General features: G+C 44.0%; 1 protein-coding gene across 5 annotated transcripts; it reads right to left on the bottom strand.

The window, feature by feature from the left end:
* Nucleotides 1-62: 62 nt before the first annotated feature.
* On the bottom strand, nucleotides 63-27,274 carry zgc:77784 (uncharacterized protein LOC402947 homolog). Of its 5 annotated transcripts, XM_037267938.1 has the most exons (25): nucleotides 26,845-27,271; nucleotides 19,538-19,864; nucleotides 14,093-14,250; nucleotides 13,609-13,868; nucleotides 12,719-12,846; nucleotides 10,992-11,116; nucleotides 9,865-10,036; nucleotides 9,541-9,746; nucleotides 8,503-8,584; nucleotides 8,269-8,437; nucleotides 8,035-8,201; nucleotides 7,830-7,951; nucleotides 7,525-7,741; nucleotides 7,234-7,352; nucleotides 5,820-5,997; nucleotides 5,473-5,691; nucleotides 4,719-4,761; nucleotides 4,466-4,602; nucleotides 4,061-4,342; nucleotides 3,410-3,545; nucleotides 2,485-2,759; nucleotides 2,295-2,405; nucleotides 1,522-1,650; nucleotides 1,268-1,362; nucleotides 63-1,195 (listed from the first exon to the last, which is right to left on the bottom strand). In XM_037267938.1, exons 1-25 carry the CDS (start codon nucleotides 26,903-26,905, stop codon nucleotides 1,184-1,186), a joined length of 3,930 nt encoding a protein of 1,309 aa, XP_037123833.1. In that variant the 5' UTR covers nucleotides 26,906-27,271; the 3' UTR covers nucleotides 63-1,183. The 5 variants fall into 5 exon arrangements, 2 of the variants coding, with proteins under 2 accessions (XP_037123833.1, XP_037123832.1); XR_005099903.1 differs by lacking the exon at nucleotides 63-1,195 and having other exon boundaries at nucleotides 3,410-3,564; nucleotides 4,064-4,342; nucleotides 8,269-8,440; nucleotides 26,845-27,272; XR_005099905.1 differs by lacking the exon at nucleotides 63-1,195 and having other exon boundaries at nucleotides 2,295-2,387; nucleotides 3,410-3,564; nucleotides 4,064-4,342; nucleotides 8,269-8,440; nucleotides 26,845-27,272.

Raw genomic sequence — 27,274 nt, 5'->3', positions numbered from 1 at the left:
AAAGTTTTGGATTTAGGGTGAAGGTTTCAAAGTGGTTTTACAGACATGGAACTCAACCTTCCAAATTTTAAAAAAATGATTTATTAAAAAGAATGAATGGTGTCACAGTACAGTACAATATTCACACGGCACACACACATGCACCCACACATATGATTCAAACACTATATTCACATCATTTTCTCAGATACATTCAAAAATCTACACCATGTCATGGTTGCTGTGACATCTCCTTGAGCAAAAATACTTGTCTCTCCCGCCCAAAGCCCCCAAATCTTCTGTTTAAAAAAAAAAAATGGAAGAAAAGGTATTTACACAAAGTAGGGGAAACATTTTAATAAGATCAAATATAAAAGACAACAAATCGAATATCTTTTTATTGTGTAATTCTTAAAGCAACATTAAAAAACTATGATAATTTTAGGGATTATTATTGTTTATATTCATTTGTGTATATAATTAACTTTATTCGTTCGATGTATTTATTTGCAATGAAATGTGAAGTAACTCTTTCATTACACAATATATTATATTTATTTATATATTATATTATTTAACTTCCATAAAGAAAATAGTTTAATATGACTTGCCTGAAAGTTGAAATATATTCCTAAATATTTTTTATTTTTCTAATACTTTTAATTATTAATTATTTCATATCCATATGCCTATGGTGTAATTTCCATTTAGGACACTAGTGGCCGCTGTTGCATATAGTTTGATAGTGTTGCTTTAATACAGTGCACCGACACAAAGCACAAGTGTGTGTGCGTGCGTGTATGTGTGTAAATAGCAGCAGAGGATTACAAATGCAAGCAGACAGTACACTGTTGTGGCCTCTTGACTTTGGCACACAGTCAATGGCAATGCAATAAACACACAAACACACACACAAGCGCACACACACTCACCCATACACACACGCACACACACACACACGCACTCTCTCTCCCATCACGATATTGCGGATGTGCACAGTTTAATGGTGGCTATCGATTAGCACAAGCTAATATGTACACTTCTTTTTATTTGAATAATTCAGGCTGACAAAAAACACTGTAGGAATCGTGAAAGGGTCCCATAGATTGAATCTTGACATTTTATAGACAACTTGGATGTGAAGTCCTTTTTTTTTTTAACACTTTGATTGATGAATGGTTCACAAAGACGGAATTGGAGAAGCTCACATGAGGTTCTGGAAGGAAAGAAAAGTCTGGATGTACTGGAAGCTTTGGTTAGCGAGTTTGCAATCGAAATCGACAAGTACCTGCTTCTTCATGTGTGCAGAAGCTGGAGAGCGGGTAAAGACGCCACCTAGTGACCCAAAATGCTCCGACGACCCGTACTGGATTACATTCTCATCTGTAGATGAGAAGCAAATGATTTTATTTTATTTTATACAGGATATAGGTTAAACCCTAACCACTGTCATGCCCCCCCCCCAATCCTGTTATGTAGATTTCATGACCATCACATGATGTCACCCAGCTGTTGTGCGTTGTCATTGTTACAGCCGCCTACCCTCTGATGACCATTTTGCGGCCGCTCTCCGGTGGGGGTGAACATGGTCGTCGTTTGCTAGGGTCCCAACGTCGGCGGGAGGCTGCAGGGACTTCTCAGTGGGCGGAGGAACCGGAGGAGGGGGCAGCTCTGTGGCCAAGTAAACACCCTGCTTAGTTAGAACTCGTATTAGCACGGAAGGAGGCAGATGGCTTTCCCGATGGCCACAGATGGCCTTTGTTGTGATTTAATGCTAAACACTAAATACGTATCAGCCACTTGAGGCAACGTTGTCACGACTCGTCCCCGGTGGCTTTATTATGCGTTACTATGTTACCATGGTTACGTGGCCCCTCCCCTCCTGTGTTACCTCACAATCAATGTAATCCCAGTCACCTGCCTCTTGTTACCTGTCATGTATTTAAGTCCTGTCCTGTCTGCGTGTCACTTCCTGTCCGATCGTTGATGTCTTCTTGTCTTTGTCGGTCAGTCCTGTTGTTGCTTTTGTTAGGTCGTTATGTTAGTTTGTCCGCCGTCTGTTTCCCTTCACTCTAATTCCCTTTTCCCTCAATAGCATTTGATCGCCCTGCTCCATTCCGATCCGTGACAAACGTATCTATTGTATACGTTTTTAAATGGATGCTCTTAAGACCTTTTAATCTCCTCTGCTTGATTTGATAATGCCTCTTTCTGATATTGCATGGTTTCATTCTGAAAAGGGAAATCTGGCAGAGAACAGCTAAAAAAACGTGAGTAGACACTAACTGGGGCAAATTGAAGATAATGCGTCATACCTGCTTGGCTGTGTGGCTCCCGTCTGAGCGTTCCATCCTTGGGGGATTTCTTCTTGGTTCTGCATCTGTGCGTCATGGGGCTCAAATCGCCGCCTGCTACGGGAGATTGTCCTGACGAGAGTGCAAATATCAGCCTCCAGGATCATAGAGATTGGAAAAAAAAAAATGCAGCGGCCTAATTGCAACTGACCTTTGTAGAGGCAGTCGCCCCTCAAGGTTTCCGCCCAGCGGGTGGCGCTGTGGGGCGTCTCGCCATTCTTTGTGAACAGATCCGGGTTGGACTGGGAGAAGTGGGAGTGCTGACGGGCCAGCAGGTCCACATGCTGCGGTCGGGTGTTGTCGGCGGAGTTCAACGCATCCCGCTGAGGGGAGGACGTGGCCGAGTGGAGGGCGGAGGAAGCTTCGTCCATCAGGTAAGTTCTGGCGGGCAACGGGGGACACCAGTCCTCGTCTTCCTCCCCAGAACTACAAAAAACGGAAGAGTACTGTTACTTTAAAATAATAGGACTCGAGGAGCCCTGAATATTTGAGAAAAAAACATGGCGCAATGAAATAAACTACAATCTGTAATTACTGAATTACCTTGTACTTTTTTTTTAAATCACAGGGTGAACAAATAAAAAAATAATCTGCAAATTCATACATTGTTGAATAATTAATTTACATTTTAATTATAATAAAAAATATATATTCTAATAACTAAATAATTCATTTGGTGAGGAAATAAAGGACAAATATAATCTCTATGCAAAATAAATAAACTAAGGCAAATTCAGCCCCAGGAAATTCCTGCTGTATCACAGAAATGTGCGCTTGACAGCAATTTTTTTATTTACATTTTTTTTACCAAGAGTGATACTCACTAAATATCTCCAACATGGCAGTCTCCAAACATTGCCTTCCAGTTTCTTTTATTTTGTAGTACCAGGAGCAATTTTATGACTAACGCGTTCAATGCCAACAGGCTCAATTAAACGCAGGCATGTCAGTACAAAACACGAGTTAATTCATGTTGTCACATTGCGGTTAATTCCATCAGTTAGACACGCCATGGGGAGAGCGGCCCTGCCCTTCTTCTGCCACACACAATTATTTAGTCCTGAAGGCCATCTTACCTGCGCCGGTCCTCGTCGTCCACCTCTAGGTGGCGTCCTTCCTTGTTGGCGGGAAGAGGAAGCGATAACACGTCCACCCAAGTGAGAGGCGCCGGCGTGCACACCGACCCGGTGGATCTCTGCTTGACCAGTTTCTCTATCAAGAATACAATTGCGACAACATGCTTGAGTGAACACTCGTCAGACAGAGCATGAAGGACACTCTTCTCATTACGATGTCTTTTCCTGCTTGGTGGACCTCTAAAAATGTCCTGATCCTAAAACACATTTTAGTATATGAACTTCTCACTATCGCCAGTCGGGAATGTTAAAACCAGCTTGTTTTCTAACTTTGTTATTCTGGACTTATTTCTAAAGGCTGTTATGTTAGTCTTCAATTCTTGTCTAGCGTTTCAGTTGTGGTCGTCCTTGAAGTGCTGTAGAGATGGAACCGAGTTGAGTAATTAGTTGCAAGAATGAAGCTTATTGTGAGTGACGTGCATGGAATTCAAAGATGCAAGGACACATTATTGTTACGCCTCTAAGCTGTCCCTTGGTACAGTGTCCTGCCGGTTGCCATGACGGCAGATGTCTAAGCAATACATTCCGCAACCTTGTGAGTCCTCCTCATGCCCTGGCAGCAGAAGATGACAAATTAAGCCATCTAATCACCGTTGCTCTTCTTGGAGTAGTGCAGCTTGGCGTATTCGGTGGTGGAGTGTCCAGACTGGATGGTCCACTGGTCCGGGTCCTGCTCCAGAGCCACCAGGCCACTGTTGGACAGCGCCGGGCTGCTGCTATACGGGTCGGGCCCCTGTTTGTAGGAGGCGCTGGAGTAGGTGTCGTAGTAGCTCAGCAGGTCCTCCTCGTTTGCCGCGTTGATGGTGCTGTAGATGGGGCTGTCGGTAGACGCCGTGTTGTGCTTCACCGACTGGTAGTTAGCCATACTGACGGCTACGCACAAAGGTGGAATGTTGCATCAAAATGTAAAAATTCTTTCCTCTGGGGTGGGCGTTGCCCCCACAGGCCCCCCCTCTAGTTCCGCCAGTGCCCATATTTGATCCCCTGCTTTCTTACCGTTGTAATATTTCTCAGAATCTAGTTTGCTGGAGCAGCACGTGATGGAATCTTTGCTGTTGTGGATCAGGTTGGGAGCGGGCCACGAGTCGGCCAGCCATGGGAAGTTGCTCATGTTCGAGCCCAACATACCCGGCCTAGAATAAATGAATTAAAAGCAGTAAACATAATACTCATCGTGTTTATTTGGGTTGTTTCAGAGGATGACCTTATAAACAATCTTCAGAATTAAATGTTAAAGCATAATATTTACCCTCCATTCATGAGTCCGGATCCTTCACCGTGAGCAAAGCCAACTAAAGGAAGCAAAAATGTATCATGCATAAATTTTTAGACTATGAAATTGGGGAAAAAAAGTAAAAATAATAAATTTATATTTAATTTTTATATTATAAAAATATTTTGAAGGTTTAATTTTTTTAAATTTGGCCATTTAATGATTTTTTTTACCATACAAATTTGGGCTTTCTACATAAGGAATTAATTATAATGGCAGTTGCATGATGCATAAAAGTATGTTTGGGTAGGAAATATTTCTAAATCAGGTCTTGAGTTGCAACCGAGTTGAAATTAAAGTTGTCACAAGTTTCTCCGCAATTGTTTCTTGTTGCCTCATAGAAACAAATTCACTTAAATCAGCTGACAATGACAGTAAGCTTTGAGCATGTCCCATGAGGTCTAATAAGAACTTTTCCATGAGTTGTTTGCAAGAAAACGTGTCAAAACGTCTTTTTTTCTCAGTCTATCAGAAGTGCCAGTCGAAGTCACAGTAATCCTTTCGAATTTGAACAACGCCGCCTATCTGAAAATGAAAAGTGTCACATTTCAGAGGTTCAACCCAAGTTCACTTTGACTGGATTTACACTGCAATGGTTCAAGTGACGACTTCTTTTCTTTCAAGCGGGAACAAATAGATGCGTCATGGTGGCAAAATTGAAAGAAAAAAACCCCCATGAAACCTTTGTATTGTAAAATGCAGTCTTTGCCGTCCGCCCTTCGTCGCTCACCTGCCGGCGTGTACGCGAAGGACGTAGTGTAGTGGCCCAGCTGCTTCCTGCGGCGGTGGCGACAGTAGAACCAGCCGCTGAGGCCCATCAGAGCCAGCCAGGCGGCCATGCCTAGCCCGGCGATGAAAGCCGGCTGCCGCACCACCACGGTGATCTGCTCCGAGATGCTCACGTCGCTGTCCGTCCTCACCGGCGTGGAGGCATAGCCCGCCGGGGGAGCTGAGGAACGAGCACACGGTTAAAAGTCCTGCAGACACTGGCGGAGCTAGAGGGGGGGCCGTAGGGGCACACACCACCCTTTTATAATTTGTCAATAGTTGATTAGTTGAGGCCGACGTAGGACTCACTGAGGACAAAGTGGACAGGCGAGCTGGGAGCGCCGATTCCAAGGCTGGTAACGGCAGCCACGCTGACGTCGTAGCGCACGTCAGGCAGCAAACCGTTGAGCAGGATGGACACGACTGCTCCGTCCACCGTTCGGTTGATTTGCTTCTCCTCATCCAAGATGCTGCTCACGCACCACACCTGAACGCAACACGAGAACGAGCTCACACAGGGTGTTTGAAAAAAAGCCCATGAGAAAAATCTCGTGGCAAAAAAAAAAAATAGAGAAGAAAATAGTTTGAGTCCACTTTCAAGACTCGCAGTGTTCGAGCAAACATGGCGAGTGGTTTAAGGGGATTAAAAGTGATCCTTGCCTGAGGCAGATTACGATCGCATTTCTTCTCATTAATACACAACAGGCAGAATCACAACAAGTCTGCTCTGTTTCCATGATTTTTTTCTTTTTTCTTCTCCGAAATGAGGCCTGAGGTCTGAGTCATGAGCATGGCGCTCACACTGGGAGAGAATAGATAATCAGAACGCTGCCGTTTTATCAGTGCGCTGAGAGGAGATGACAGGCACGGCGAAGCTTGAGAACGCGATGACAACGGCACGTACTAGGCAGCAGATAAGAGGCTCTGAATAATCACTAATTTCATAATGCGAGTGTATAAACTACAGAAAGAAGGCGGATTTAAAAAAAAAAAAAAAAAAAAGCACTTTGTTCCAGTTGCATTGCATTGCCGCCAGTGACTGGAGTGCAGGAATTATGGCTGCAGTAAGAAATACGTGCGCTTCTTTCCCTAACAGCATCACTGTGATAAATGCAAACAGACAAGGGCTACAAATGTCAACAAGCTGACCAAGTTAGTGAAGTTGGTTATATAACATGTAGCGGGCAGCAAACGAAACTGTGACAATAACAAGCTCCGAAGCCAGTCCAGTCATTGTACATGCTAAATGCTAATAAGTCATCTGACCATTGGATAACAGCTACATTAGCGTTGATGCTAATGCTAACACATGTAAATGTACGAGCTGATTCAAAATTGTTATGGAGCAGTGGTACTTTGTAATTTAAGGAGGTCTAATCAAGGAAAATGTGTATTAGTCAAAGGGTGCACTAAGCTAGCGCTAACATTTTGATTTGAAAGATGCGAATGCATCGAATCAAATCGTCTTTTTTAGGGGATATATATCTTTAAAGGAACATTTGCAGTCCTGACAAGTTTTTTCACAATATATAAAGCGACAACAATACGCTCAAACTGAGATGAATCGAATCATAATCGTAATCCCTTTGAATCGAATCGAATCAAGTCATTTTACTTTAAAAACACTCTTTGCATTGGAATGCAGGGATCTAAGTCAGTCAAGTTGGTAATCCAAGGTTCTACTTTTAGCTCTTATTGTTGCTTGATGTTGAAACGACCTTACCTTGTATTCCCGAATGATGCCGCAATCCACACTATGAGGCGGCGGTTCCCAGGACACGCTGATACTGGAGCTGTTGGTGAGCTGCACCACCGACACCGCCTGCGGTGCTGCGCTCAACACTGCGGAGTGATAAACAAATGGCACGGCTATAATTATTCAGCGTTATTAGCAAGCGTAGACATTCTCCGTTCCGCTTGAAGTTTCTCCCTTAGTGGCAGTTTTTCCTCGCCTCTGTTGTTTAGTGCTTGCTCACGCGGAGTTGGGTGTCGAATTTTACGTGGTGTCATTTACCTTCTTCCGGGGTGCGTAGCAACACCATGAGGCTGTCGTGTCCCTGCAGCTCGTTGAAGTACGGCCTAATCTTCACCTCGTATTCAGCGTTGCCGAGTAAATTCTCTAAGACTGTGCTGTGCTCCGGCGTGGCCTCCACGTCCTGAACCAGCCACGAGCTGCCGATGGTACGGTAAAACACGCGGTACCCCTGAACGTTGCGGGAATGACGAGCCACCTGCGGAGAGTTGGCGCAAGGGAGCGGAAATTCAGTGATCCGATTATGGAGAAGCTTGTGCGATGATAAGCGTGTCTTCGACACTCACGGTCCAAGAAATCTTGGCGCTGGTGGGAGACAGAACGACGGGCTTTGAGAGGTAAACCGACACCTCGCCGAGTTCCCTCTGGACCTGTCTGTGGTCCACGCCCGTTTCTGAAGTGCTTCCGTCTGGAACACACACTTTTATAAAGACTCAACCGCAGAGATTTAGCAAAAACGGTGATTGGCATCCAGGAAGTAAATCATCTCACCCTGCGTCCTGACGGGCTCCGAGATGGGGCTGGGGTCGCTCAGGCCGTACGAGTTGAGAGCTCTGACGATGAAGAGGTACACGGTGTTGGGCATGAGCCCGACGACGGTGTGCCGCTCGTGCCGCACGTGGTCGGCCACCGTCTGCCAGGTGCTGCCCACCGACTGGCTGCGGGCGACAATCCGAAGATGGCGCAGGGGTACCTAATAAAGTGACAGACTGAGACCGCACGTACCTGAAGGCCTCGAGGACGTAGGAGGTGACGGCGGCCCCGCCCTCATGTGGGTTAGACTGCCAAGTGAGGGTGACACTGTTCCTGGTCACGTCGGTCACCACGGGCTTCTGCGGGGGTCCCGGCAATTGGATGAACTCGGAAATCCGGGACGGGGACAAGACAGGGCCTTCTGCTGAGGAAAGGGACGCTGAGAGGTTTTGGAGATGATGTGCGGAAAAGCATAACACAAAATACCTCTGACGGTCAACATCCCGCTCCAACTGGACTCCCCCATGGGACTGGACGCCACACACGTGTACATACCAGAGTCGGCTTCCTGTCGGGCACAAATCAATTTTGAGTTGTGTGGAGGAATTTGTCTTAAAAATATCGAGTCGATTCTGAGAATAAGATGGAAAGTAACTCGGCTCAATCTGTAGCAGTCAGTCTGAGCCCTCGTTACTCCCCGCCCCGCCCCGCACCGCTGCGAAGATCCAGAGACCTAATGAGATCATGCTCCGCAGTGTTGACCTTGGCGGCATGCAAGCAGGTGAACATCTTCAGATGACTTCAGCTCACCAATGAAATATTGATGGCGCGATGTCAGTGTGCGGGCGGGCTAAATATTTTTAGTCTCTGACGCGTCATCTCCATTTTTTTTTGTATTCCCTCAACACCCCCTCGATGTTACACTAATGCATCTCTTCTGTTCCATTGAGCGTATTGCCAAGGCAGATCAACCAACCCCCCTCCTCTTCCTCCTCTTCCTCCTCTTCCTCACCCTCTCAATGGTGCACTGGAGCCAAGCTTAATGTTAAGTTTGCAAGAGCAGACAATAAGCAGGCCTTTTAATTAGAGGCCAGTTAGATGATTAATAGGCTATCTCCAATCAATTAAGGATAAAGGATGCCGCCTTGCCAAAGTCCAGGTGGGGTTACGGCCCCCGACGGCGCTCCCACTCCTTCATCAAAGCGCAGCGCATTAGCATTTGCAAACAGGGGCCTTCATTAAGATTACAATTATACACCGCCTGAGCACGTAATTGCAACGGAGAGAGAGAGAGAGAGAGAGAGATAGGTGGCACCTCGGAGACGTCGCTCTTTGAAAGGCGCTCATCATTGTGGAATAAATTGGCAGTTGGCATCAAAGTGGATCGGAGTGAAAAGCTAAAAAGACGATGAAGGTCAGATAGACTCGTTGACCTTATTTGGAGACTTTCAAATTGTCATAATTTGACCTGGCTATTTTTATATAAAGCCACCTTTAATATTGACGCTACTCTCACTGGCTCACCTCTATGTCTCTTATTTCCAACGTGCCGTTCTCCGCTAAAGTCACGTGATCGTCGTTCCCCTCAATTCTATCTCCGTCCTTCTCCCAAGAAATCCTGACCGAGGGTCCCCCGATGACTCGGCAGTGCAGACGGGCCGTGGCACCCAGGGACAGCGTGTGATTGGCTGGGCCTTGGCGAATGATTGGCGGGATCTGGACTGAAGGTCCTAGCATGGAGACATTTATTTACATCTATGTATAAAATTTTGGTTTGGATTGTCAGGATAATTAATGTATTATGAGGTGAAAGGTCAACATGGTTGAAGTGCAAGTGATGAATCATACCTCCCTCCACCTCCAGCAGGGCCTTACTCAGCACGCTACCCGCCACACTGATGGCTTGGCAGATGTAGAAGCCAGAGTCCTCCGGGTGGACGTCGGTAACGGTCAGCTCGCCTTTCATGGACACGGAGTAACGGCCTGACTGGGATGGCGGTTGGCCAGGGAACAGCAACATCTGGAAACACAGCAACATGACAGCATGCAGTAACAAAATCATTACGTTGATGATGCTGTTCCACTCCGGTACTCTAGGTGGCGATGGGAATTGCAAACACACACGAAGATTGAGGTGATTGAGATAATTACATTTACCACCATTCTTAAGTGGGGAAAAGGGAGGCGTGTCTTAGAGAAATAGATCAGTGCTGCTGTTTTGGCTAGCAACAGAGCTCAACTAGTCTCGGTAGACAATAGTGCCTAGGGCCCGAGATAATTATAGTTATGTCTTTTTTTAGAATGGTTTCTATTTCAAGGATGGCTTCTATTTGAGGAAATATGGTCGGTACTGCTGTTTTGGTTAGCAACAGAGTTAAAGAGTTGAGTTGTCAAAAAGATATGAGACTTTTTTTATCCTTTGGTTTTGGCTGGCAACCGAGTTCAAGTAGTCTCGGCAGATGAAAGCGTTCATGAGCTGATGTAGTTACGTTTACAACACTTTTGGGAAAACTGACGAGTCTGTAGGGGAAAGATTGCTGTCATAAAAAAAAGGATAACAAGGGCTTTTTTTATGTTATCCACATGAGGGCCTCGAACAGATGTTTCACACTCTTCTTCTATTTTTCAGAGTGGGAAATAGCATAGATGTGTTTGCACAAGCATGCATATTATTTCTGTAAGAGGCTTAGACGTGAGTGGAAGGCACATAATCCCCATAAAGAGATGGACCCCCCCCCCCCCTAAAAAAACAGACCAGTTAAAAAAAAATTTGAAGCAACTTCTTGCTGTTTATTTATAGCCCCCACGTGGAAGGAGGACACCGTTTGTCTTCAAGTACCGCCCGCAGAGGCTCTTCACACACCTGCTGTACTTCCTCCTCCACCTCTCCTCCCATCCGCTCTACACTAGAGCAGCTCCTTCCGTTTTAAGTCTTCCAAGAAGATGTCACAAAAGTGACTCTTCAAATTGCTCACCTGGCTGCCCTCTTTCTGCCAAAAGATGGCAGGCGGGGGGTTACCCGTGGTGCCGCACTGGAAGGTGACGCTCCTCCCCTGGGAGGCGATCTGGTCCCGTGGCTTGGAAGCGATCTGAGGTGGCACTACAGCAGGAGAGGGGAAGAAGAGGAAACTTGTTAAGCACGTCTTTTTCCTCGCTGTCATCATTGCTTCGAAAACACGTGATTGTGCAACTCATCAAAGATAGATAGGCCATTAAACCTCGTGGCTTTTAGTCCGCCCTTATGTTTGCAAGTCGGCACATTTTCCGGCATCAGATCGTGTTCTAAAAGAGCAACACTTTGAAATTATCCAAAAAATGTGTCTCGAACATTTGTGATGTCAGCAAATCTTGAGTCAATGTGTTTTTTTTGGTGCATTCTGGGACTTGTAGTGCTGGCAGTGAAAAAATGACCTAATTGGTATTGGCTGATGAAAAAAAAAAAAAACGCATTATAACAGCTAACTAGAAAAGGACAATTTTGGGAAAAATGCCAACATAAAATTTGTTTATTCGGTGCGCAACGTGGGCTGCATGAATCACATTCATGACATCTCATGCTTCTGCTGTTTTGCTAGAAAACACCTGTCTGTGTTTTCATCTTCCCACAGGTTTCTCGTGCAGAATTTTAACATCTGAACAGATTTATAGAAGTCACACATTGAAATAATAAGATGCTAAAAAGTCGCCGTATAAGTCAAAGCAAAAATGCTTTACACTGTCAGCCCAGTTAAAATGGAAATTTGACGTCTATAGCCGTCGATGGTAGTGAACGTGTTAGCCTATCAGAGCAGTTTGGGGTCAAACTTTGCTCCTCTCTGTTAGTAAGTAATTGCACTAATTGGTGCTCAGAAATGCCGAGTGAGAATTAGTTTGAGCAATAGAAGGCCCGACAGAGACATGAACGGATTTATGAGTCTGTGATGTAGTAATTTGGACTTGCGCTTATCTGAAGTTTTTTATTTGTGCTCCTCAAAGCCAAGGAAGACGCGCTGTCTGTCAAACAGGAAAATAAGAATACGAAACGACAAGGGTGGGGGGCGGCACGGAGGGGATGAGTGGAAGTTATGTAGCCGGCCAGCTGGAATGATGATAGGGTTTGAAACAAGATGGAGAGAGATGGAAAATTAATGAGATGGATGAAACACGCAGCGACATCACAAAAGCGCCGATAGCGTGTGGAAAATGAAAAAAAAAAAACACACACACACAGCGAATGGAAGTGAACGACAATTTGCCGGGATTGGATTTCATTTAGACTGATAAAAGCGTAAGTGGAGGAAAACGTTTGAATCTAGACGCAGGAATCAGGGCGAGGAAAACCAGGAAGGAGAAACGGAAGAGGAGTCATGTCTTATGAATGCGGGGGCTGCTCGGCGGCAGCGAGTTCAAGCGCACGTCCAGCAAAACATCTGTCAAATGGCCTAATCCCGACAGTTTAGCATAATCCCGACAGATGTGGCGAATGCTAACTCGGGCCAAAACAAGCACCGGACAGGAAATGACCACTTTTTTTTTTTTTTTAATGTGATGTGGACATGAAGAGAGTATTAGTGCCGCACTGACAACATGAAAAAATGAGCGGATTAAAGATTTGGGAAAAAAGTGGGTAAAGTTTTTTTTTTTTTTTGCTAGCTTCCATGCATGCTTGAGCATGTTCAGCCGGCATACAAAATGCATGTCTTGTTCCTGTTCATCGGCTCACCGTGCACCTGCAGCATGGCCGAGGCCTCCGTCTTGCCCACGCTGTTCTCCGACATGCAGGTGTACGTGCCCTCGTCCTGCTCCTTCACGCGGAATAAACGCAGGCTGTTGCCATTGCGGATCTCGAACCTAACAAACGAAGAGAGCCCGGTGGGAAGTTATGCCATCATCTGGAAAATAATTTCGCGTTAAGAAGCCGAGTCGGTATTATGTGCGTAATAAGATCAAACAGAAGCTCTTTTTGCAAAGTATGGAAAGTCATTCCACTAATCATTAGCGATTAATTTCAAATATTAATTACATTAGCGAGTGAGCAAATGCAGAATTATTTAATAGGCTTAGCTAAGTACATGGTATATTGAGTTGGAAGAAAAAGGGAAAGGAAATCAGTCACAGGATAATTCTGCCGACTAATGGATCCTTTTATGGTCCCGTCTTTATTGAGTTAGGTCAGACCACTGATCCACACGCTCATATTCATACACTAATATTAACCTCATACAGTACACATTCAAGGTCACAGTTCCGATACTAGGCATCCGTATCAGACCGATGCCGGTCTTATTTTAAGGTGTTGAGTACTCAAAGAAGCTGCCGATACCAGTAACCAATACCTAAGGTTAAAAAAAAGAAAGAAAAAAAGACAGACTAAGCTTCTCTTTGGCAACAGTTGGCACGCTTATTCTAAGGTATCGAGTACACAAGGCGGCCGTCGATACCAGATACCGATACTTAAGGTTAAAAAAAGTAAGTCTTCTTTGCCAATAGTTGGCACTCTTATTTTGAGGTATTGAGTACTCAAGGAGGCTGCTGATACCAGGCACCGATACTACAAATAAGTCCTTTTGGCAGTAGTTGGCGCTAAAAAAATATTTTGTTCACACTTCTTACCTCCCTCGAGGGAGTTCCCTGTCCTCTCGCCGCCATCGCACAGTGGGAGGTGGATCGCCGTGGACCTCGCACAGGAAGTCGACGGTGTCGTCCTCCATGACCACCTGGTTGACGGGTCTGCGCACCAGCACGGGGCGCTCGTACACCACCAGCTCAGCGGGGTCGCTGTCGCGCTCGCCCACCATGTTGGTGCCCACGCACACGTACATGCCCGCGTCGCCTTTCCTGGTGTGCGAGATCATCAACTTGCCCCCGCGCACCTAAAAAGAATAGCATCACAACTAAGTCTTATATTAAAAATACAAATAAGTCATGGTCAAATTTTAATTTCATTTGTTCATTTGAATTTGAATATTTTTTGAATTTTCAGTTCAAATCATTTTAGAATTTTCAGTTAAAAAATTTAATTATTGGATAATCACGTGATATATATAATAATGTGATATTTTACGACAAATAAAATTAGAATTTGGCCGCTACTCACCGAGATGCGTTCGTCTTTGGCGTTGACCCTGACGTTGTTGCGCTTCCAGGACACCAACGGTTCGGGGTGACCGCGCGGGGGGACGCACTCCAAGACGGCGGGCTCGCCGGCGGCCACCACCACGTCGCTCGGCGCTTGACGGAAATCATCTCGGAGTACTGCGGAGAAAAAAAACCCACCAGAACTAATTACATAGGTGAGAAGCAGGCGGCCATATTGCTGGCAAAACATTTGTTGGAATTGTTTAGTCTTGATTTGCGTGACTTTCTCCTGTAGCGTTTTTCTCTGTTGTCCATTCTGGCGGAGCTGATGAATTATGCACATCTCCCCGTCCTACACTGAGTAAACAAATAACATTGCAAATTCATAATTCATAGGGAGGGGAGGGGCGGGTTTTGTGTATTTGCAGAAGCTTTGCGTTATCCTTTCAAAGAACTCGCGAATATACTGTCGCCTTCGATGTCACTACACCTGTGTTTGCAGGAGAAGTTTGACTTTGCAAAGTCTTGATATCTTTTAATTTCCCGCCGTGAGTGACAGAGCAAAGCTCGGGTGTCAAGCCGAGCCGTCTCCTCCATGGCGGAATCCATCATTGTAATCTCGCTCAGCAGATCTTGGAGAACTTTTATCAGGCAGTCTAAAGTACCTCAAAGTAGCTCCCTTTGAAAAATACTTCAACGTGCGGGTGAAAAGGAGCTCATTAGCATCATCCAGTCAGGTGAAAAACATTTTTGGTGCAGATCTGCTTAAAGGTGCAGATATATAATGGACCGCAGCATACTTGGGTGGCAGATTGTTTTTTTGCATTATTTTAAAAATATTTTTAAAATGAAATATTTTAAAAATATTAATTTATAAATATTTTAAAAATATTTATTTTTTAAATACTTTAAAGATATATAATTTATTAAGATATATGTATTAAAACCAACTTAATAATGACATTTAACCAAATTTCAATTTCAATGAGTTGGAAGCAATTTTGAGCTCCATCAATGATCTGCACGCTTGCCTGCCAGCTCAGACGATGACGACGGCCGGGCCGGGCCGGGCCGTATAACATCAATCTTCAACCCCGCCGGGCTTGGGCAAAGCTCATTTGAAATTAAATGATAGCGAGGTTGTAAAAATGGAACGTTATCATCAAGCGTCTCGGGGAAACGATGATGAATATTCCGACCGCTTTGTGAGACTTCTACCGACGCACCTCGGATGATTTTAGACGCGGGTAGAGTGACCTTTTGCAGAAATGAGGCTTCATTAGGGATGTCGCTGCGTACATTTATATTCATTCACCTAACGTGCAAAAAACAACAACACAATAGCGGTTGCCATCACCTCGCTCTTCAATGCTCCAATGTGAAACTACAAGGGCGTCCATTTTGGCTCCTGTAACGAGCTCTGCTCTGAACACACAAAACACAACCGTCCCTTTCCAAATCAACCCGCGTGACATTTGCTCCGTACACAAACGCTCTCTGATGCTGCTATCAATCCAAAGCCACGGATGAAAAATCTTGGAAGCGGGCACTAAATAAGAGGGCAGGCAACTTGCCTGAGGGGGCCCGATAGACAGACGGTACTTAAAAGAGGAGAAAGTTGCAGAAAGTAAAACTTTTCCGAGGCGGCCATCTTAAGCACTTGTCTAAAGATGACTAATGGTGGTTCCGTTGTTCCCCTTAAAGTACCGCTAATGAGATCCTTCCCGCTCCTACTTGCAACTTTCGCCGTGACAAAGCCAGTCACTCGCCCCCCCCCCTCTAACTTCTCCGCCATGATAGCACCGAGTGGGACAAGCGATTCTCCTCAAGGGGGGGGGCGATATGCCGAGGCCCTGACCCTTCCGAATCGCAGAGAGACAAATCCTCCCAACTCAATTTCCCCGAGGCGCTTCCTGTGCACTTCAATAAAAGACAAAACAGCTAAATAAGCGTTGCATCATCATTCCAGGCAGGGAGCCGGCTCTCGCTAGATTGATGTTGATATCCCCTGCCGAGCATCGCCTTCTTCTTAGATTTGGTGAGAGGGAGACGAGTAAAAAAAAAAAAGGACATACAATTTCATTTGATGGCTTTTTTTTATTTTAATCGATTGTGAGCGTGGAAAAAAAAAAAAAAAACTGCCGCGGGGAGGTTTAGTCAACAGGCGACAAGCTATTTACATAAGTGACACACTGAAAGAAACATGATGCTCCTCTGTCATGTTGCGAACGGGAAAATGTGGGGAAGTGAAGTCTTCGGATCGTCAACTGCAATATTTAGTATGATGTATTGTGAACTCGTGAAACCATCTGACTTTGTTTTGTTTTTTCAATGATGGCTGCTTTCTTGTTGCTATGCTGCCGAATAGTTTGCAAACAGTATTGCGCAATACGTACCACTATGTGTATGTGTATGTTTAAAAGGTAAAGGGTTCTTTTTATTTCGGGTGAACATTTCATTTGGTAATAAGGCTGTTAGGGACGTAGACCGATTCCAGCGGCCAGTCAGAACTAATGAAGTCATCGGCTGGAGGGCCGACGACGATCCTTTTAATCCTCGCTCCCATTGTCTGGTCGTGCGCCTTAAAGCCGTAAAGTGCTCCGTCTCTCAGCAAGAGGACAATTAACTAACGCAGGTGCTTTTTACACCCGAGCGCGGGACGGCCGAGCTCCCTGCTGGGGGGCTCTCATGCTGAGTCTGAGAACTTTATCACCGCACACACTGCTGCTTACTTTTTTAAATTTAGTTATTATTATTGGAGTCTCCTTGTAGGAATATCATTATAATATCTGCCCTGCTTAACAAGATGATTTGATGACTTCTGCTCATGGTAGAAAGCAAAAATGAATCCAATTGGCCTGGAACTTTTTGTTTTCCTTGTTTGTACCTGTTGTTATTGGCTCCGCCCCTTTGTGTCTTCCAATCAGCTCTCTTAGCCACTACGGTTTATTTGTTACTTTGTTTCTATTTTTTAATTCCTGTCTATTTAGTTCCCATGTCCATTAGTGCTTTGTTTGTCTTTTTGTTTCATCATCATCTTTTTTTTGGTTCCTCATTTGCCAATACCTGACACAGGTTTTGAAAAATTAGGGTTTCTTAAAGGTTCCAATTCTCTTATTGATCTATGTAAGGCCATTTACCTGAAAATATTGTTCATTTGAAACATTTCAATCGCTCTCTTTATTTCAGACACATTTTTTTTTCCCAAAATCATGAGTTTATAACAGTTTAGAATGAAGCTTTTCAAACACAGGAGAAAACAGCTCCGCCCGACAAGTTTGATTCCTTCATAATCCCTCATCGGGAATAAGAGGAACATCTGGATGCAGAGCCTTTTAAAGCAACTTTTCTTTTTTATTTGTCCTACTTTACTCTAATCCTCCCACGCCATGTGACCGCCGTTAGCATCGGCGATGCCGTGTGTTGGCACTTTGGAGGGAAGCGCCACTTGTGACATTGTCTCATTATTTTGTGTTTTTCTTTCTTTCTTTCAAGGCTTTGGAAGTTTGTAGTTAAAGAGAATAATGACACTGGCTTGCATCCAAGCGCAAAAACACTTTAAGACAAGGTGCTCACTGACTGGAAGATATTTTGTGCGCCGCCATTTTAGGAATAATTGCTAAAAAATCTAGTGAGAGTTTTTGTTATTATTTTAGTTTTTGGATGAGCTGCTATGTTCCTACTTTTTGTTTGTCTTGGCATATTTTGTTTGTTTTAAGCACAAAAGGAACCCGAAAGCAGCTCAGTACATTATGGCTCAGTCAAGAACAAGAAAAAAGCACAACGGCTAAACTTCATATAAAATGTCCACGTTTTTAAAAATAACAATGCTTTCCTGCTTTTACAGAAAGTGGAGTTATATAAAAAGACACAATCCGGCAGTGATCAAATTAGGATAGTTGACTTTGCGCTCTGCTAGCAAACGTCGATCTCGGTGAAGTGGAACAGATGTATGGCTATTCGTTAGTGTTCTTGGGACTTGTACACGAGTTCCTCTCCACCACCTGTTGTCATGCCACACGCAAACACAAATCCTCGTGCCAGACCACCATCTTAATAGCGGTCTCTCATTAAAACACTCCCACCCACACTCCTATCCTCGCCTACCCTGCCAGAGGTAATTGGGTCACTTTTTAGCCCAGCACAATCGCCCTCATAGGGGAGGTGGAGTGGGGGGTCTAAGAAGACCACTACCATGCTGGCTTAGCATATGCCCTTCTGCTTGCGAAAGGAAAGCAGATTAAAAGTAAACAGATCATGCTCCAGGGGAAATGCGCCAATACTTCCGTGTTATGTTGCTGACAGAATGTCGCTACAATTTGGAAAATATTCACCAAGCTTGACTTCTCTGTGACTACTTTCTGGATGGAATGCATCTTTGGGAGCGGTGTAACATATCTGTGATTTTAAATGCGGGCGTGAGATGCAGATGAGGCCAGCCGTGCAAACTAGAGCGCCCCTGTCATGAAGCCACAACACGAGATAAGACTCCAACTGCTGTTTTGCGTCTCCCCTACCGGGACGATTCGACCCTGCTAATCTTTTCTGCAGCTTCCCCTAATCAAGGCCCCGACTAATCCATTTCCCCGCGCCAAGGCGAGCGGCGGTTCAGCCGGGGGCCGAGCCACGCTGGCGCAATTAGGAGGAGAGAAGACAATGGCGCACGTCCCGGGTCGACGGGAAAGAAAAATAGCGGAGCGAGCGTGTCGTGTATCTGCGCTGCTCCCCTGCTGTCGTCCTCAGCTGCACAACAAAGACAATACGCACGCAGTCAAATCTCCAATGATGCAATTAAAGAGTAAGTCCACCACGGTTCAGCAACAATCAATGTGATTTGGTCCAACATGATGCACCTGAATAAAAGGCGCTGCGCTTTCTGTGCGACAGTAAACGAATGTGAGCCTCAGCTATGTCTAAACCACAGGTGTCAAACTCAAGGCACGGGGGCCAGATACGGCCCGCCACATCATTTTATGTGGCCCGCAAAGACAAATTGTGCATCAAATTCGTGTGTTATTACTAGAATTGCAAATTGTCTTCACTTTTAATAATATCTTTTTTTTTTTTAATATTTGACCAGTTTTCACTCATATGATTTGAAAATGAGTTATTTGTCAGTTTGTTTTGTAGCTTTTACTGGATATAATATGAGGTGCTCATACATTTATTTGGGTAATGGCCCTCCGAAAGAAGCTATGAGTACAATGCGGCCCGTGAAAAAAATGAGTTTGACACCCCCGGTCTAAACCATTTTACATTTTGCAGCAATCAATTTCCCCTCTGTACTTGTGTGATTTGCTGGTATGCTTTATTATCAGAGGGAATAATATAGTTTATAAATAAAAGTTGTAAAACATACCATTAAAATGTATATAAGCAGCCAAACACAAATGCTAGCTTGGCCTAGCTAGCTTAATATATATATATAAAAAAAAAAAAAAGAATTAATATCCCCAAAACTTACTTGCAACTTCCAGCGAAGCATTGCGACTGACGGCCTCCCCCAGGTAGTTACGCGCCACGCAGGTGTACACGCCCTCGTCAGGTTTGCTGCGTCGGCCGTGGACGATACGCAAGAAGAAGAGCGAGCCGCTGGGTAGGAGCATGCGGTGCGAGCGAGGGTCGTCCTTGTCCGTCTCCACCCGCTCGCCATCCTTGTACCACTCCACGCTGGGACCGGGGCGGCCCTCCGCCTTGCAGTTGAGGGTGGCCGGCTCCCCTTTGGAGACGATCAAGTCGGACGGGTCCTCCACGATCCGAGGGGCGCTGTCTTCGAACCGCACCCGTGACCCTTACAGATGGAAAGATTTTAGATATATAATTGATATATTTTATTTTCTATTATTATATATCATTTATATCTCACAACTGCAATATTGAAGGGAGGAAAAAAATGCAATGAGATTTTTCAAAAGCGTTCAGTCTGTGTCCTGAGAATCCCAGAGGACAAGGTCTGCACTCAGGATGCAGCCAAGCATTTAATTTGTCATTTATTATGTCGGTGGTCAGCCTGTTGTGGTTGAAGGAGACTGTTGGGCCAAAAAGTAGAAATTGAGAGAATGAGAGGTGAGCTATGGTGATGAAGATAACTCTTTCTCTATCTCTGCATCTCCCAAGGGATCCATTACCAGCTTTTTCCTCACCACTGAGGGAAAAAGGGCCAGCAGATTTACGCTAAGCTTTTAGAGGCCAAGCCGGCATCCCTAACAACGTGTTACTCTTAGCCATGAATAATTCACAACGCCGCCGCTTTTAGGTGGATTCTGACGAACAGATGGTCTCCTCCTCGTGGAATTAACACAACTAAAAATGAAAAGAAAATGAAATGGTCACTGCACTGCTTTTACAAGCATTATTTCCAGCACATAATCTGGACTAAAAAAAATCCATTATGATTGCAGATGAGCAGTTGAGAGTAACCTAATGACACACATGCTGATGTTAAAGGGGCGCAAATCCTCCTTTTTGTAGTGATAAGCAAATTGACATCTTGTGGTCAACCTGAAGTCAGCGTTTTGTAGCAACGCCAGCGTGCCGCTCACACCTCAAGGTCGCCCACGGCTCGAAAAGGTTTTATGCCAACACTATTAGAAAAGAAACCCCGGCGTTCTGGCTGGGTCACCGCAAACACATACGACCGACTGTAAAGATACGTGACCCCCATGCTAACGCTCAAGATGGCCTCTTCTCTTAGCCGCGCTGGATTGACACAGTTTGCAAAGCACATTTTTTATGCCCAGAGATGGTAAACAAGCCCTCAAAAAAGAACGAAGCCATCTGGAAGGCTTGAAAATATCGCTCTAAACTCTCCTTTGTATGCCACTGCAACTAGATGGCATCACAAAACAAACAAATAAACAAACAAACAAACAAAACACTGGGAGAAGTTGACTTGTTATAGCAAACACAGAATATGGCTCAATGTTTGCATCTAAGACACAGGTGTCAAACTCAAGGCCCGGGGGCCAGATACGGCCCGCCACATTATTTGATGTGGCCCGCGAAGACAAATTTTGCATCAAATTTGTGTCATTATTTAATATCACTACTGTATGAGAAATCAATCAGACAATTTATGTGTACCATTTTTTTTTTTGCTGAAAATCTTTGCTACTCCATGTCAAAACATCGAGGAGACAACATTTAACATGAACAAAGTTTAGGACTTGTTTGTCACACTCCTGGACCATGCTTCCTGAGAACAACCCACACAAGTGTTCCGAGCTAAGAATCCGGTCACGGAACAAATCAAACTCTTGTAAGCCGTTCATGACCTCCATCCAACATTGAAGAAGCACAAGCGAGAAAAGCAATCCATTATTTTAGCAACGCCTTCCGAAGCATGAAACCTGCCAATTGTGCTGCCTACGCACGAACTCGTAACTCAATTGACCGTCGGGAGAACTGGGGAACTAATTCACAGACAAATTACTTTAAATGGACTAAATTAATGACACGCGGCGATGGCGGCTTCTCATTAGCACGCAGCCATTTGAAACACGCCGGCCCGGAGACGACAGCCAGACGTCTGTGTGTACTCAACACCGTTTGCCAGCGTGTCACCGGTGTGACACCGCTCTGGCATCTTGACTTTGTGCGGCTGCCGAGCTTCTACCGGTGACAAGCCTGCAATCAGGGACGCGACTACGCCACATTGAGCAAACACGCCGACACATTTTGCTTTGTACCAAAGCGACATTTTGTTCGCTAATGTTTAAACATTGACAGAATGATTGCTTGAAAGCCTCTTTTGAAGGGAAACGAAGATGCGGCGCTTAAATTATGGACACCTTTTTGAGGTGTTTTAGTCTGCATATTTTGTTTAGTTTTCAAACACATATACTAATGCATGAAGAAATGGATGACTGTATAATTGCACACTACCGCAAAAACAGCCGCAATAATTAACATATAGATCATCCATCTATGTTTCTGAAGCTCTGGGCCTCATTAGGGTCAGAGCTGAACTGCAAGGATACCTCAGGGGGTTCCAAAAACAAACAAAAAATGGTTTTTCAAAGCCCAAAAATTCTTCAGGAAATGCCGATAAACAATCACGATATGTGTTCTTCAGGTGATGGGGGAAAAGTGAGAAAATAATTCCCGGACAAATCGCAAAACTGGCACCTGTGGGGTTTAAGTATAATTCGGGGGGAGGCAGTGCCCCCGAGGCACCCCCTCTATCTCCGCCAGTGACTGGGACCGGTCATCAGCTAATCAAGGTTGTTACAGTTAACAAAGACAAAACCACCACAACAAAATTATGAAATTATGGGAACGTAATTTCGATTTCTTTGTGTGTCTTGGCATGTGAAGAAATTGACAATAAAGCAGACTTTGACTTTGACGTTTTTGAAAAAAATTCAAAACATGTTGATGACAAGTAAATAAAGATATTGCAGTATGTTCTAATCTGGAAGAAATGCTCTTTTATGCATTGCATTCTCCTGCTTCCTCAAGGACAAGATATATTGGCAAAAGAAAGGCCCTAAAATGCATACAGTCAACATGCAACCTTGAGCTAGCGTCCTTCACAGACGCCTGCTGGCTTGCTTCATCAATCCACTGCAAGAAGCCCGGGGAGCTTTTTCTGGCAGAATTATAGCAATTTTCTTCTCTAATTTGATATTCCCCACACAGCCATATCGCCATCCTCTATTGAAAAAGACCACTTTAGTGATTTAGTAGCAGCGTGGTTGACTTCTCACTCACCGTGAACCGACCGTGAGGACGATTAGAGTGCGCTAATCGTCTTGATTGTATCTAAGCTGTGAGGATTTATTCATCTTCTCCCGCTGTACAAACACATCAAGGCGGGAACAGGATGCGGGACACTAACCATTAGCGATGCTGACAGACAAGCTCTTAATTGCAAAGTGACAGAGCGTCTTTAGATGCGTTGATGGCACATCAAACACTCCAAGTTGGTGGGCAAAATAAAAAATGGGAGGGACGAGTCATAAAACGCCTCAAGCTCGGACCACCTGTAACGTTTGCTAGCTTGAGGAAAACATTAGCATAGTCGTAACAAACCACACAAAGTGACCTGTTAGCGCATTGACGAGACATTTGAGACGCCTTGGCGGACCAGCGACACGAGCCGTGAAAAGGACACCTTTAATGGTCCGCGTAAAAGGGTCTGAGGCCAAGGTGTGAGATTAAAAGTGTTATGGCACTCCGGTACAATAATTAAACATTTAACGGGAGAAATTGATGACACGTTAAGTTGATTTTATAAGTCACAAAGGATGAGACGTCGGAATGGTAACGAGTGACGAATGCGAAACTTTCGAGACGGTGTGAAGTGTCGCAGTGTCGTGCCGTGCTGTGAGCAGTGTGAAATCCTTTTATCTGTAATCATGCAGTCTACACAAACATTTTCAAAAAGTCAACGTTATGGCATTCAGCCATATGTCAATTCAGCTTTCAGGGTTTTGAGACTGAGCTTTTTGGGTCACTCCAGACCATTTTTTTTGGACTGTGTAATATTTAATTGATTTACTGAAGTGACTATTGTCTGTTTAGAAGTGTTGCTGCACCATTTGTGTTCAAATATACATTGATTAAATTGTGCAATTATGTCAATGTGTAGTTATACCAGCTCATCACTACACTTAAAATAACACACCATTTGAAGCGCCCCCTAGTGGCAGTAATAGAGTACTTCTTAAACCAATAAGAGGACATGCTGTGTTTTTTTTTTTTGCCTGGACTTTTGACTCCTCACAACTTTTCACACATAACGAGGTAAAAATCAGCTTAATTCCAACTCATTGAATCCATTTTTAATTCATTTCCAGATTCTGAAGGCCAATAAAATGGCAGCCGCAGTCCTGTCGCATTTCAAATATCCTCTGCCGGTGGGTGATAACGTGTTTACCAAACAAATTTAAAGCCAAGTCGACTTTGATTCTCTTCTGGCCACACTCCGAGCCGTCTGAGCCATTGTGTGCCTCCTCACGGCCCTTCAAATCATCTGGCGGTGATGTCATCATCGGCTCTACCCGAAACAGGGACACCATCAGCCTCCGTCAGCGTGACTCAGGTATAGAACAGATGAGACGAACAATGAGAAGAAGCTTCTTCCGAGGCTTTATCAAGCAATCATCTTTTTTTTTGTGTGTGTGTGGAGGAGACGGAGATAGATGTTTTTGTGAGCCCACAGCTACATTTGTCATCATGCAAGCGCAAGGGCAGAAAGAGGAGGCCAGACTTGTTTGCCATCATTCAGCACCACGCGCGCCAAGAGAGCTCACATCTTAATAGGATCTAACGGAGAATTAACGGAGATTTGTGCTCCCGCATAAGAATGAACTGCAGGCATCAATGAATTTCGTAACCTCAAAACAGTGCATGCTACATGTAGACAGGTGGGAGGGGCTGTCGTCTGTATTTTTTTTAATTTTTGTGAACAAAATTTAGAGATATAAACGGTATGGTGGCAGTAAATTCAACTGCACAACAAGCTACAGTTTAGTATAGTGAATAAAGAAGAGGCTTCAAGCTGTTTAATGCCATTCTCAGTTAAAGTCTACTGTAAAGCTAAGACAATTACACTTGCTGTATTTAAAACTATACAAATGCCTTACGAGGGGTGTTTGCAATTTTCCGGCTAGCTTAATGCTAACAAATAATGGGAAACACCATAGACAGGCAAATAAATTGCACCTTTTATTTCATACTTTCAGCAATTGATGATTTTGATACAAGCTGTGCAGCAACACATGTAGACAGACAATACTGATGTCACAGGTCGTCGTGATGTTTGCAATGTGTTCACGTCAAGTTCAGCCTCGTTGAATGGCTGATAGACTTGACGGATTTAGCCTAGTCGTCATTTTTTCGGGAGCTGGAATGGATTAACGGCTTTTACGTTCATTTCAATGAAAGACAATTGCAGCCAAGTGGTGGTTTCACGTGGTTTAATATCACCCACGTTTTTTTGTTTTTTTTTTTCCGATGGAACAAGGTCAAAAGCGAGTCAAGCCCCGCTGAATAAAGTACCTTTGACTTTCAAAGCTAATTTCACACAGCCACCTACCGAAAAACACACATTATCATCTTTCAGTACCTTCACCATTATTTTGTCCGCTCAATGCAATAACCAAATGAGCTCCACCTGCTCCTCTTTTGAAAACCTCTCGAAAACAACTCAACGCTCGAGTGCTTCACCGTCAGACGCATCGGGAAAATATGCAGTTTAAATGAGCTTCAGTCTTTTCCATACAGTATTAATGGAGGCGGGCAGACGAGGAGATGGTGGGTGTTAGAGAGCACCTGAGTTGGCGAGAAGTTACACTACTTGTCTAAAAAAGCTATCGCAAAGAGATGTGGAGCGTGATTCGAATGTGGAAGTGGTAAAATCATCCCAGAGGGAAACATGAAAGGTAAGTGACCACCAAACAGTGAAATGATCGTGGATGGTAATTTAATGCAAATGTGCACTTCCAAGCCAATATTACTGATTAGTCATGGCCAAGAGGGGGCAATGTGAAGAGTAGCATAATTAAGCATGATGGTAAAGTGATACAATTTGTTAAGACGGTAGCCATAGTAAAATCTTTTCGATGCATTTTTAATTCAAATTGACGTCATCTGATAAACAAACATGGAACTTCACTTTGTGTTTACAGTGAAAGTTTTTGCACCCCAAAAGGGAAAAGGGTTTTCAAAGTGTAGGCTTTTGTTTTATTTTATTTCTTAAAATAAATATATTTTTTCAATTTTATTTATTTATTTATTTATTTATTTATCTATTTATTTTCGTATTCAGTGAATCTTATTTTACTGTACTGTACATATATATGCATATATACATAACTGATGTTTCTTTATTATGATAATATATTTGATCATTTTTAATCACAAAACTGTGGTGCTGCTTGATTAATTTCTTTTTTAAATTGGATTGAATCCAGATCATCAGTCGGATATAAATGATCAACTAACAATCTATATTCGGGAATTGTTTTTTTTGTTTTCTCCTTGAGATTTAATTTGGGGTTTGGATTAAATCTCTGTCAATATAATCTGCTATTAAAGCGATGGTTGGAATGCTTTTGTAATCCAGCTCGCAGCGGTAATAAAAAAATAAGCGCTTAAAAGCATTTTCAGTTGGGTGGGGGTGAGCGTGGAGAGAATGGGGGGCCATTTCAAGCTAAGGCCACCGTCCCTATAGAGAACCAGATTTTATTGCTACTCTCGTGGTTGATCCTGGTCGTAAAAGTAAAGGGTCAGTGTGTCCTTTGAGGTTATCACCCGGATGGCAAGTCATTGTAGCTCTTAATGTACATACTATAAAGTCCTTTTTTTTGGCTCATTTGTCCCACTTGGACGATAAGTTCCTAGAATAAGACATCATCAAATATTCCTTCACAATACATCAACCAATTGGCGAATGTCCTTTGGGATAAATGTTGGTCTTCTACAGGTAGTAATAATCTTGCTCAGGTCTTTGAATGTCAGAATTAAATTATGCTAAAGGCCACTGGGACTTTTTTTTTTTACTGGTCCATAATATGCAGGTGGTCCCTTAAATCTAAGACAAAGGTGATTGACATAGTTATTGCACTGAGTTTATAGTCATCAAATCATATTGAAGATGCCAATCATGTCATGTGAGTAAATTCTAAGATATTCAAAATGTCATTTGACAGCGATATGCAAATTTTTAGAACAATTCCAGGTAGAACTATTAAAATGCTTTTTCATTTGGTGGTATTTAAGCTTTTTTTTTTGTAACACAATATGAGCATGTAATCTGTGTCTTACCTGATGTTATGGTGCTGGTGAATGTGGCCAACAACCCAAACAGCAGATGTCCAAAGTTCATCGCCAAGCCGGCTCTGGGTCAAAGCTCCAATCCGGGATTTTTCTGTCTTGACACTCCAAGCGGGCTCTTTAACCCCAGCTGGATGATTTCAAGCGAGTGAAATCACCCCCAAACAAACTTTACAGTCCATCCCAGAGAGCTTCGTCAGCATCATCAGCATCATCGTCCGCTTGGATGAACCTTACAAGACGGCAGCATCACTCGGAGCCCTCGTGGTTCTGCTTGGAACACAAAGAAAAGGTGGCTTTGAGTCGATTTAGCTCAATCGGGAAGGAGGAGAACGTGTTCTCTGCGCTCTAGACGCCAATGTGAGGCGAGAGCTGCGCTTCTTCGCCTGATGGCTGCAACAAATCCTCAGCCAGCTCCACT

The sequence above is a fragment of the Syngnathus acus genome, chromosome 13 (genome assembly GCF_901709675.1).
Source record: "Syngnathus acus chromosome 13, fSynAcu1.2, whole genome shotgun sequence".
In the NCBI taxonomy this organism is placed as follows: Eukaryota; Metazoa; Chordata; class Actinopteri; order Syngnathiformes; family Syngnathidae; genus Syngnathus; species Syngnathus acus.
Note: the sequence above shows the minus strand (reverse complement) of the source record. Positions and strands in the feature narration are given on the sequence as shown.